Source organism: Drosophila suzukii, chromosome 4 (genome assembly GCF_043229965.1).
Source record: "Drosophila suzukii chromosome 4, CBGP_Dsuzu_IsoJpt1.0, whole genome shotgun sequence".
NCBI lineage: Eukaryota > Metazoa > Arthropoda > Insecta > Diptera > Drosophilidae > Drosophila > Drosophila suzukii.
In genome coordinates, this window is record NC_092083.1 from 602,488 (window position 1) to 614,028 (window position 11,541).

Below are 11,541 nucleotides of genomic sequence, written 5' to 3' on the forward strand. Positions count from 1 at the left end.
GCTTGCATTCAAAAACAACCCTGCACATAATTCGTTAACCTCGGGCAGACCGAATGTCTGAGTACATCTGCCAGATTGTTAACAATCTGCCGTTTTTCTAAATACTAACATAATTTTGTCATTATTTACCTCACTGGTTTGTAATTCGTTCAACCCTCAGCTCCCCCTTAAGTTCAGGAATACCGTAATCATTTGTTTCGCTTTCCGTTTGCAATTTAAGCGTGGGCATGTAGTAACAAAGGCATTAAGCTTAACAATCTGTACTTTATAACTTTTTTGCTAACCTTATTATCTCTAACGAAATGGTCTCTAGGGGCAGGCTCCTTTTCAATTATGCTATTCACACGCGTTCTATAATTGAATAAGGGAGTTTTCGCCCTAGGAATGAGCAAAGGTTTGATTGCAATTTATATGGAATAAATTTGTAGTAAAGGTTAATAATATTATATTCGGCCAACTCCACTTTTTATGACTCTAACAATGTCACCGGGCTTTAGAAATAGTGACAATAATGAGAGCTCTCAGAACTAGAGGACTGGTGGAACAATTTAAAACAAGAAACACCTAGTGCGATGCCCCTCAGCTCAAGTAAGGGCGAAGAACATCGACATTTACATATTATCTACATAATATTTTTATACCCGTTACTCGTAGAGTAAAAGGGTGTACTAGATTCCTAGGAAAATACGTAATAGGAAGACCCAATAAAGTATATGACGGGTTTTTTAAGCATAGATCGGAACTGTGACTTTTAGACATTTTTATTTTTTATTCCTGCTAAACTAGCTGGTTTTTTAAAAAGTTGTAAAAAAAATGTTTTTCAGCTCAATCGTGTAATACGAAAAAAATATAACAGGGCCATAACACAAAGAATATGCAAAAAAATCAAACAAGAAAGCAAGCAATATCCTTGCAGGTCGTTTCCGTGGGACCATTGTATGAATAGAGCTATCCGATTTTTAGAGAAATAAAAACTAATTACAGAAATTTTAAGACAATGTTTCATTTCAATTTACTACCGTATATGTTGACCGAAAACGAAATATAACGGTTTTTGAATTATTTTTAAATTATTTATCCGACAGTCCCTATGGCTGTTAATGCATTAAAAAACACCAAACTAATATTTTTTAATATTAAAAATAATGTTTTTGATCAATCCTTTGGGACCTATAGGATAAAGTTATCCGGTCCGGTTCGTTCAGACTTATATACTACCTGCAATAGAAATAAGACTTTTGGTATATTTTAATACCGATAGCTGTAAAGCAGAGAGACCAGTTTGCGAAGAAAGGACAGACGGACATGGCTAGATCGAAACGCCTCCTTCACTGCGTTGCAAACTTCTGACTGAAACCCTCTGCAAGCGTATAAGGATCGCTACATTCGAACATTTTGGTCATTTGGACATTTCGGTACATTTTGGAAGCGATTTATTTATTGTCATTTTAGAAGATTAATTTGATTGTTTTAAACATTAAAGTCAGCCAGATAACCCTTTTTTAACTATCAAGGTGCCATGTCTTTTTAACCTAAGGTTTCCCAACCAAAATTGGCTTTTCTGAGCTCTAAATAAATGAATGATCCAATCAATGCAGTGCCATAAGTACAACTTACCTAACAAAAACATTTCATATTTTCAGATGTTTTTTAAATGGCTTTAGCTGAAAGCATTCAAATTACTTCTGTGTCGGTGGCTCCCTTTAAAGGAATGGAAAACAGTACATCATCTCAGAGGTCAAATCACGTATGTATTAAAACATTACTAATACACAAGTCTGTTATGCCGGTGCTCAATTTCACCGTGTGTTTTTGCAAAATAGCAAGGGTAAAATAAGAACCAACGATATTATCAAATACACTTATTTGAATATATTTATATGACTATACACTATATAGAGCCCCACGACTCTAACTTTATAAACCAAATCAAACCGATCAGATACCCGTTAATCAGCTAACTGGAGCGGAAGGGAGATGGAGATATGTAAGCAGCAATTACAACATTTAGTCATAATTATTTAATGAATGGGCCTATTTGCACAACTTGTTTATAGGTACCTGTTACATTCTTGTTACTCTACGATACCCGTTTTATAAAAATATAGAAATGACAGCACTTATGGCACTCTGTGCGTAAGGCGGAGCCTTGCCATGATTTGAGACAATCACTCTGTTTTACTTTTGTTTACTATTTACAAGAACGATGGCTTCAGGTTTGAATTTTCCCGTAAAAATAAGTCAGAGAAGGAAGTGATGGCAGGGTAAAGCAAGTTTGAAAAATTGTTAGGGTGCAAAACAAATTGAAGTACAACAAATCTATCCCTTGAGGAAACCATTGGTACGTGCTTGGACTTTTATTTATTTTTTTTTACGAAATATTGATACACGATTTAAGTTCATTTCGGTTAAAAAATAAGTGATGTTCAATTATAAAAACCTTGTCGCCTTTTAATAAAGAGCAAGAGAGAACGCTTTATTCGAGTGGCTCACTATCAAGTAACCGTTACTCATGTAATCACTCCACGGCATTGTTCGGCTCACTCATTAAAGCAAGCATATGTGGCAATTACTGTGATTTGTTTAGAAAAGAAGGCATGGTCACTTTAGCATTTGAACTTTATAACTTAAACAAGAAAGAACGCTGTAGTCAAGTACCTCGACTATCAGATACCTGTTACTCAGCTTAAGGGACCAAAAGGAAATGGAGATATGCAAGCAGCAAAGCAAGATTGAAATGCTCCACCTACCCCTGATCTCATTATATGGTTATGAGGGCGGTACACAAATTTAAGCGCAATGGGCGTTACAGTGGGCGTGGTAACCTCTTTTATGGATCAATCGATAGGTATTGACGAGGATAATACATTTCAGTTAAAATTTTGTATCACGCAAACAAATTGTGGGCGCCACAGCCTTAGGCGGTTTGTGAATGTTAGAGTGGGCGTGGCATATTCGCGTAACAAACTTGCGCTGCGTACAAGACTACGGAATCTAAATCTGAAATCCCAATTCTCAATCTTTGATAGTTTCCGAGATATCCGCGTTCATACTTACGATTTTTTGAAGTTTGTGGGCGTTAAAGTGGGCCAAATTTTTTTGGTCAATCGATAGCTATTGATGAGAAAAATACATTTCAGTTAAAATGTTTATTCTAGCATCAAAACCGTAGGAGCCACAGTTTTGGGCGGTTTGTGGGCGTGGCATTTTGCTGAAACAAAACTGGGGCTGCGCAAGAAGCTCAGGAATCTGCATGTATTGTAGCTCTTATAGTTTCCGAGATCTCAGCGTTCATACGGACAGACGGGGTCCGTACTTTACGGGGTCGGAACGCTTCCATCTGCCTGTTACATACTTTCCGTTCACTCTTACTCTACGAGTAACGGGTATAATAACGTTAACTTCTTAACAGGTATATAGAACAACATGATAACTGATTACTGATCCATCAGTAACTAATTTTTTCCTGAAAAACTTCACTATGCAATTCAAATCTCTTTTAAAAGTGCTTTTAGTACCCTTGCAGAGGGTATTATGATTTCAGTTAGAAGTTTGCAACGCAGTGAAGGAGACGTTTCCGACCCCATAAAGTATATATATTCTGGAAATAACCTTTTTTTAATTAGTACTGAATTTCGAAATTAATTTTATCAAAATTAAATTATCAGATCGGCTAAGAGTTTCACTAGTCGAAAAATCTTATTCTTTGTAGTGTGACCGAAGTTTTCAAAGTTCACCCGCAATGCATGTAGCATGGTCTTACTGTCAAGCAGCTGGGTATGTAGCCAAACGGAAAACAAATCAATTGGAGAAATTTAAAAAGGAGGAGTCAGCTGGTACACAAAGAAATTTAAATAAAAATAAATGGAATGTACAACCAATGTTTTCATTTATGTAAATTAGTAGTTTAAAGCTTTCTTCTCGTCCCACGGATGCTTCGCCATCTTTCCCGCTCCACCGCAGTACAGCTCCGAGTCCCAATAGGCATATTGGACCTTGAGGAAGTGGGAGAACGGGGTTGATCCGCTGATGGTGCAGGAAGTCGCCCAGCATCCTGGCAATAGCTGGCCAACTGTTCCTTTGCGGGCGCCCTGTTTTCTTCCTCCCTATAGAAGCCAGCTGGTCCTCCAACTCCGCTTAAGCTGCCAAATAGCTAATGGTGGTGGTGTCCGGAGTCCTAATGGAGAGGTCGTCGGAGATCGTATTACTGGTGGTTCTGCTAAAAAGATACTTCTACTAGTACAACGCAACCAAATTCTTTTGGCCAGATCTTACTTTCTTTGCGCCCGGCACGATGTCCATGTAGAGATCGAAGTCCCACTCGGCATTTTCCTTCCCGATAGGATTCTCTAGTGGATCTCCTCCAGCACTTCAACTATTCTTTGAATTTGCTCCTTTTGTGGAATTGCTTCCTGTCGGTGAAATCCCACAATAAAGGGCATTAGCTTGGATTTGGTGTCCTATTTAATATGCACTGACGTCCTGCATCCTGTTTTGGGGTTTTCCCTTCATTTTTAATTTTTAGTTTCCACATCACCTTTGCATAAACACCGCCAAAGATTAAATTTCTTATTCTTTTGGCCGGGGCTAACGGCGTTCATCGAAAATTCACTCGCGAAAGCTGGTCTTTTTTCTGGTATTTTCTTAGTATATCTGAGTACCGCGCTGAAAAACAGACCCGACGAAAAGCGTTAGCCGCGTATATGCCTCTCGCTCACTCCTATGGTTAGCTCGCGGTTTTCGTCGATCTGAGTACTAGGCTTAATGAATGAGCAAAATTTTACTTTTTAGATTAAATTTTGATTATTGAACTATCGGTCCACGTAGTTACGTTTTGAGGTATTTTAAAATAACAAAAATAATACCAAAAGTGCTACGGAGAATAATAAAGCGATAGGTGCGATTCGTGTAGATAAGCATCGGTCAATAACATATATTTCAATTCACACTGAAATGTGAAACTCACAATTCAATTGTGGGCGCCAGCAGGAACTCCACTGAAACACACTTGCGCTGCTTAAGAAACCCAACTTTCTATCTTTTATACTTTTAGAGATCTCAGCGTCCATACGGACAGACGGACATAGGCTGGATCGACTCGGCTAGTAATCCTGATCAAGAATATATTTACTTTGGAGAGTAGGAAATGGTTCCTTCTACCCGGCACATACTTTCAGACGGATACAAAATCTACTTTACTTTACGAGTATCGGGTATAAAAAGAAGGAAAGCTATATCTCAACTATGAGTTATTATACTCGGTACTTGTAGGGTAAAATGGTATACTAAATTCGTCGGATAGTATGTAACAGGTAGAAGGAAGCGTTTCTGACCATATATATTCTTGATTAGGATAACTAGTCGATTCGACAGGTTTCACGTTATGTGGTAATACGAATCTCGTAAACAGCCTATAAGAATAAACGATAGGGGGCGCTTTTTTTTTTAGCGGAGTAACGGGTATCTGATAGTCGAGGACGTCGACTATATAGTCTTCTTCGTTTTTCAATTTTTGTGATTTTTATGGCAGTAAAAACATTTATTTGCATTTAGGGAAAATGTTTGTCGCAATTTCAGCATTTCAGTTTTAATAATTATTATAAAAATGTAAATGGATACAAAGTTTTTATAACACCCTGAGATATTGTTTAAAACGTATTGTCCTTTTAAGAATCAATAATTCTTGTTTTAGCTTGTTCAGTTCGTATTAATGCAAGTTTTATTTTTAGGTGAGCTCCGTTTTGCTGTACGGAGTGCCGATTGTATCACTGTTCATCGAAGGCCAGGAGCGCCTCTGCTTGGCGCAAATCTCAAATACTTTACTAAAGCAGTTCAGTTACAACGAGATACACAACAGAAGGGTTGCGCTTGGCATTACTTGTGTACAATGTACTCCCGTCCAGCTGGAAATATTAAGAAGAGCTGGCGCCATGCCAGTGAGTTCACGCCGATGCGGAATGATAACCCGAAGGGAAGCGGAGCGACTCTGCAAGAGTTTTCTGGGCGACAACACACCTCCGCGACTACCTGACGACTTCGCCTTCAACGTCCAGCACAAATGTGCTTGGGGCTGCCGCGGATCCTTTTTACCTTCTCGCTACAACTCGTCCAGGGCCAAATGCATCAAGTGCTCATATTGTGGGATGTTTTTTTCGCCAAATAAGTTCATTTTTCACTCACACCGCATAACGACCAATGACAGGTATGTTCAGCCCGATGCGGCAAACTTCAATTCCTGGCGTCGGCACATGACTCTGAGCGGGAATGCATACGACGAGAAAATAATCCACGCGTGGGAAGATGTCAAGGCCATGTTCAATGGCGGCACACGGAAGCGGCTAGTAAGCAGCAGCATTAATAATCGAAACATCGGCTCGCCAACGCCATCGGCGGCCGTCAGTTCCTGTGGATCCCCAACGAGTCTAGAGAGAGACGCCAAGGAAGGCGAGGGGGACTCGGAGTCCCCGGAGTACCCTCAACGACAGCTTGATAGCCAGTACAACTATAGTACTGTAGCCACAGCCGCCGCTGTGGTTGGCGTGACGGCGGTAGCAGCCGCAACTGTCGGTGTTCCTTTCAACTTGCATGGCTCTACCGTCCTGTCACCTTTGCACTCGCTTCGGAACGAACGGGACCTTTCCCTAATGCCAATTTCCAGAAACTTTGTAGTGGACTACATGTGGCAGCAGAAGGATCAACACTACCAGCATCAGTATTCAAAGAAACTCAGTGGCGGTGAGCCAAGCGAACAAAGCCTGGACTTCGAGTCCTGCTCCCGAGCATGGGTTAGACCAGACACGAATGTTCCAATACCGACTGGAAATTCAGTTCGACTTTCGGATAATACTTCTTTTAATATAAAAAACGAGTCGCACTCATCTATATGTGGCATTATCAAAAACCGTAAGCTATCTGCAGCTACGAACAGTGGGCTAAGCCTCTCCGATTATAACATTCCTTCGATTCTTAACTGCTCTGCATTTAAACCAGTCGTCGCTTCGACAGCAATTGTGTCAACCTCCCTATATACGAGATCCAGTGACTCAAAACGAGCTGATTATATTCACCCAACACAATCTACAAGAACTACAACAGTTTTAACCCATAACAGTATTTCAGGTTCGTCGCACCAGATAGTAGGTCATGAGACCTTTTCGCCAATTTTAGAGAAAGTTGCATCTAATATGGAAAGTAAGTCAAATACTTTCTTCCTGCCAATTTTATTTTAAAATAAACAATTTTTTAGAAAAGCCAACTGAATCTGTTTTAGTCAACAGTGTACCCAGGAGTGTTATTGATAACGACGATGATGACGAAGTTGTGGATATCGAGACAACGGAAGATGAAGGTAAATTCATAGTTCAACACGTTGACTCCCCTCGTACGCCACCCGACATTGTGTTTGAAAGCGAAAGTACCAGCATTTCTCCGTCAACAAGTACAAATATTGATGTAGAAGCAGACGTCGATGTAGATGTCATTTCAACAGACGCTGAAGATCAACTAGAGTTCAATGCCAGTAGATGCTCAATCGAAAATACAAGTCACACTCTATCAGTTTTTCAAACTGAAAAAATACGAATGTCTGGTTCATCTCCGAATTCAAAAACCATGTTAGGCGATAATGAAGTAACAATTTCGGAGGTAAGAAAGCTACTTATGTAACTAACAAAAAATAACTGAAATATTTTTTTTTATCTGGGTAAATTTAAAAAATCTCCATACTTTAATAGATCTCTCCAAACTTCAGAAAAAAATTATATGTTTAAAAAACAAGGAAGAACGCTATAGTCGAGTACCTCGACTATCAGATACCCTATCATATGCGTTACCTCCCGCGATAGACAGATTTAAGCGGTATGGGCGTTAGAGTGGGCGTGGCAAATTGTTGCTGTGAACGTCACAGGTTTGGGCGGTTTGTGGTCGTTTAAGTGGGCGTGGCAAACTTTTCTCTGCGTAAGAAGCTCAGGAATCTGCACGCCAAAACTCAATAGCCTAGCTGTTATAGTTTCCGAGATCTCAGCGTTTATCCGAACAGACGGACATGGCTTGATCGACTTGGCTAGTAACCCTGATCAAGAATATATATACTGTATGGGGTCGCTTTCTTCTGCCTGTTACATACTTTCCGACGAATCTAATATATCCTTTACTCTACGAGTAACGGGTATAAAAATTGAAATCATATAAAATAATCCTATATATATAATCCTCTTATCGTTATCCCTTTTTATGCGTTCAGGCCCACGTCAAACAGGAGAATTCTTCACAAACAAGATAGAACGCCATAATCTCTTCTCGTTATCCATTGTTTATGCGTTCAGTACAACGTCAAAGGGAAAAATTTTTCTCCTAGCGTCGACTTCTTAATTTGCTTATAGCTTATACATTAAAAACTTATAAGTATAGTTAGACTTGAACAGTTTTTGGCATGTAGAGTCGTATTCATAATCAAAACAAAATCCCACTTACATTTTTACAAATTATTAAAAATGTGGACAGACAAATTGAGTTTTACGGCAAAAACTTGAAAACTTTTTTGAGCAGTTTTCTTTAAATTAGGGACCATAAATAAAAGCTATTTGTGATTTTAATTTTAAATGGCCTACTGTTCCCAGTATAAAAAAAACTTTGTGTAGCTGTTTTCTTTTACATGTCTTTTGAACAGTTTATGGGCGTTTGTGAGCGTTAGAGAGGGCAAATTTTTCTTGTACATACATCAATCGATAGGTATTTACGAAACCAATACATTTCTGTTCAAATTTGTATGCTAGCATGAAAACTGTGGGCGGATTGTGGGCTTTAGATTGGGCATAGATACTTAATTTATAAAAGTTGAAAACTTCCGGAACGGGGATTTGAACTCGAGGGTCGCCACTTTTTGGCAAGTCGATAGATATTGGCAAATAAAATAAAACAAAATGTACTCAGTGGACATGGGACTTGGCGGGGCTTTATAAGCACAAGAAGAATCTGAATGATCCAAATGATTATTATACCCGTTACTCGTAGAGTAAAAGGGTATACTAGATTTGTCGGAAAGTATGTAACGGAAGCGTTTCCTACCCCATAAAGTATATATATTCTTGATCAGGATTACTAGACGAGTCGATCTAGCTATGTCTGTCCGTACGGTTGTCTGTATGAACGCTGAGATCTCGGAAACTATACGAGCTACAATACTGGGATTAGGCATGCAGATTCCTGTTTCAGCAATGTGCCACGCCCACTCTAACGGCCACAAGCTTAAACAAAATCGTACACATGAACACGGATATCTCAGAAACTATCAAAGATAGAGAAATGGGATCTCAGATTTAGATTCCGTAGCCTTGTACGCAGCGCAAGTTTGTTACGCGGATATGCCACGCCCACCCGAACGCCCATAAACCGCCCAAACCTGTGGCGCCCACAATTTTCATGCTAGATAAAAAATTTTAACTGAAATGTATTAGTCTCGTCAATACCTATCGATTCATCCAAAAAAAATTGCGCCCACAATTTTCATGCTAGATAAAAAATTTTAACTGAAATGTATTAGTCTCGTCAATACCTATCGATTGATCCAAAAAAAAATTTGCCACACCCACTCTAACGCGCATAACGGTTAAATCTGCCTACCGCCCACATAACCATATATTGAGATCACTGGTAGGTGGCGCTGCTTGCTCGTTTTGCTGCTTGCATATCTCCATTTCCCTTTGGTCCCTTAAGCTGAGTAACGATTTTTGATCAGGATCACTAGAGGAGTCCAACTGGCCATGTCCGTCAGTCTGTACAAACTCAGTGATCTTGGAAACTATAAAAGCCAGAATTTTGGAATAAGGCATGCAGATTGAAGAGATTCTTGCGCAGCGCAAGCTTGTTTTAGCAAAGTTCCATGCCCACTATGACCACCACAAACATGCGGCTCCTACCGTTTCCAAGATTACATTTTATTTATTTTATTTTTCCACCTCAATAAGCGCGCCGAGAACTGTTGAAATCGGACCATTAGTTCATAAGTAATGATTTAACGCCCGTAACTAGCATGAACATCGCTAATGACGTTACAGCCAGTTAAAGATGTAAAATGTAAATTTGTAAATTAACTAAATAAAATGTAAAGATCATATTTTAATAGTCGGGACACTCGATTATAGCGTTCTTTCCTGCTTAAAACTGTTTTTTTGGCTCAGTTTCCGATAATAAAAAATTCACAGTACGGAGAGTTAACAAAAAGCCTTAAGGAAAGCTTCGTGACCATCTTAATCAAGAGTTTTTCGCATTTTAAGGAACCACACATTAAATTAAATTATTGAAATGTATTGCAATGTACTTATATTTTTTAAATATGATTCGTTTCAGGACGCGAAAGGATTTAATGCTCATTTAAAAATTATAACTCGTCGCAAAAATGATAAAATGCAGCAGGATCGAAGTCTTTCCAAAAAGACAGCCTCAAAACTGGTTGGCGATAAATCGCTTTCCAAGTCTTTAGCTGCTAAAGAAGTATCTTCAAACTTGCAAATACAGCAGCGTGTTGCCTTTCCAGTATTTTTAAAGTCACACTTGCATGCTTTTCGTCCACAACCATCTCGGCAACCGACCTTCAGCCCTAACACTCTGACAGAGTCCAACAAATGGAATTATCCAGTCGGTAGCATTGGACCTTTATGTTGTTATGAAACTTCCGCAAATGACAAATGTCTAGATTTTAAGTAACTTTATATAAAACCATGAATTATTATAACAATTTCTAGCAACTTTTTGAATGCATTATTTAAGTTTTCACGCGAATGCTCACGATAAGAATTGGATTGACAAAAAAAATTTTTATAGAGTACTGCAAAGAATTTATGTTTTCTAAATTATTTTTATCGGTGCCTGAAAAATTAATTTTTATAATTTGAGAATAATTAAAATAAACAATAAAAAAATTGCTTTACAATACCAGTAAGATAAGTTTAATTTCGCGGTCGTCAACTTTCTATGCTCACTCTCTGCCGGTACCCCCATAATAAACTGCCCGTGCAAGTTAATAACACACGTGAAATACAACATGTCATCGTAATGTGTGCCCGCCTCTGGTTCAACCGCTGGTAGGGAAAAATAAATGAAAACGTTTAAAAATTTGGAGGTATGCGGACGCAAAACATTTGGCGAACTGGTGGCGTTAGAGTATGATTGAGACTCGGAAAAAATAAAATAAAACAAGGAAGAACGCTATAGTCGAGCGTTGAGGGCGTTAAAGTGGGCGTGGCAAACTTTTTTTAGGTCGATCGATAGGTATTGATGAGAGCAACACATTTCCGTTAAAATTTTTTTTCTAGCATCAAAACTGTAGGAGCCACAGTTTAGGGCTGTTTGTGGGCGTAAGAGTGGGCGTGGCACTCTGCTGAAACAAACTTGCGCTGCGTAAGAAGCTCAGGAATCTCCACGCCAAATCTCAATAGCCTAGCTCCTATAGTTTCCGAGATCTCTGCGTTCAACTGGACAGACGGACATGGCTAGATCGACTCGGCTAGTGATCCTGATCAAGAATTTATATCCTTTATGGGG

The 11,541-nt window shown here is 39.0% G+C and overlaps 1 protein-coding gene and 1 long non-coding RNA gene across 6 annotated transcripts in view; one reads left to right on the top strand and one right to left on the bottom strand.

Annotated features, from left to right (window-relative positions):
* Positions 1-10,735, top strand: part of fuss (SKI family transcriptional corepressor fussel) — a 67,238-nt gene extending 56,503 nt beyond the window's left edge. For 3 of the 5 annotated variants that reach the window (XM_070997111.1, XM_017088664.4, XM_036822754.3), the window contains exons 2-5: positions 1,644-1,747; positions 5,730-7,191; positions 7,247-7,644; positions 10,348-10,735. In XM_070997111.1, the coding sequence (XP_070853212.1) occupies positions 1,655-1,747; positions 5,730-7,191; positions 7,247-7,644; positions 10,348-10,704 (2,310 nt within the window). In that variant the 5' untranslated portion in view covers positions 1,644-1,654 and the 3' untranslated portion in view covers positions 10,705-10,735. The remainder of the gene's footprint in view (positions 1-1,643; positions 1,748-5,729; positions 7,192-7,246; positions 7,645-10,347) is intronic. The other 2 variants (XM_070997112.1, XM_070997114.1) reach the window with 2 other exon arrangements.
* Positions 10,290-11,090, bottom strand: LOC136117230 (uncharacterized). Its single transcript, XR_010654620.2, has 2 exons — positions 10,934-11,090; positions 10,290-10,866 (listed from the first exon to the last, which is right to left on the bottom strand). It is a non-coding gene; the product is annotated as an uncharacterized lncRNA (long non-coding RNA).
* Between the last annotated feature and the right edge of the window lie 451 nt (positions 11,091-11,541).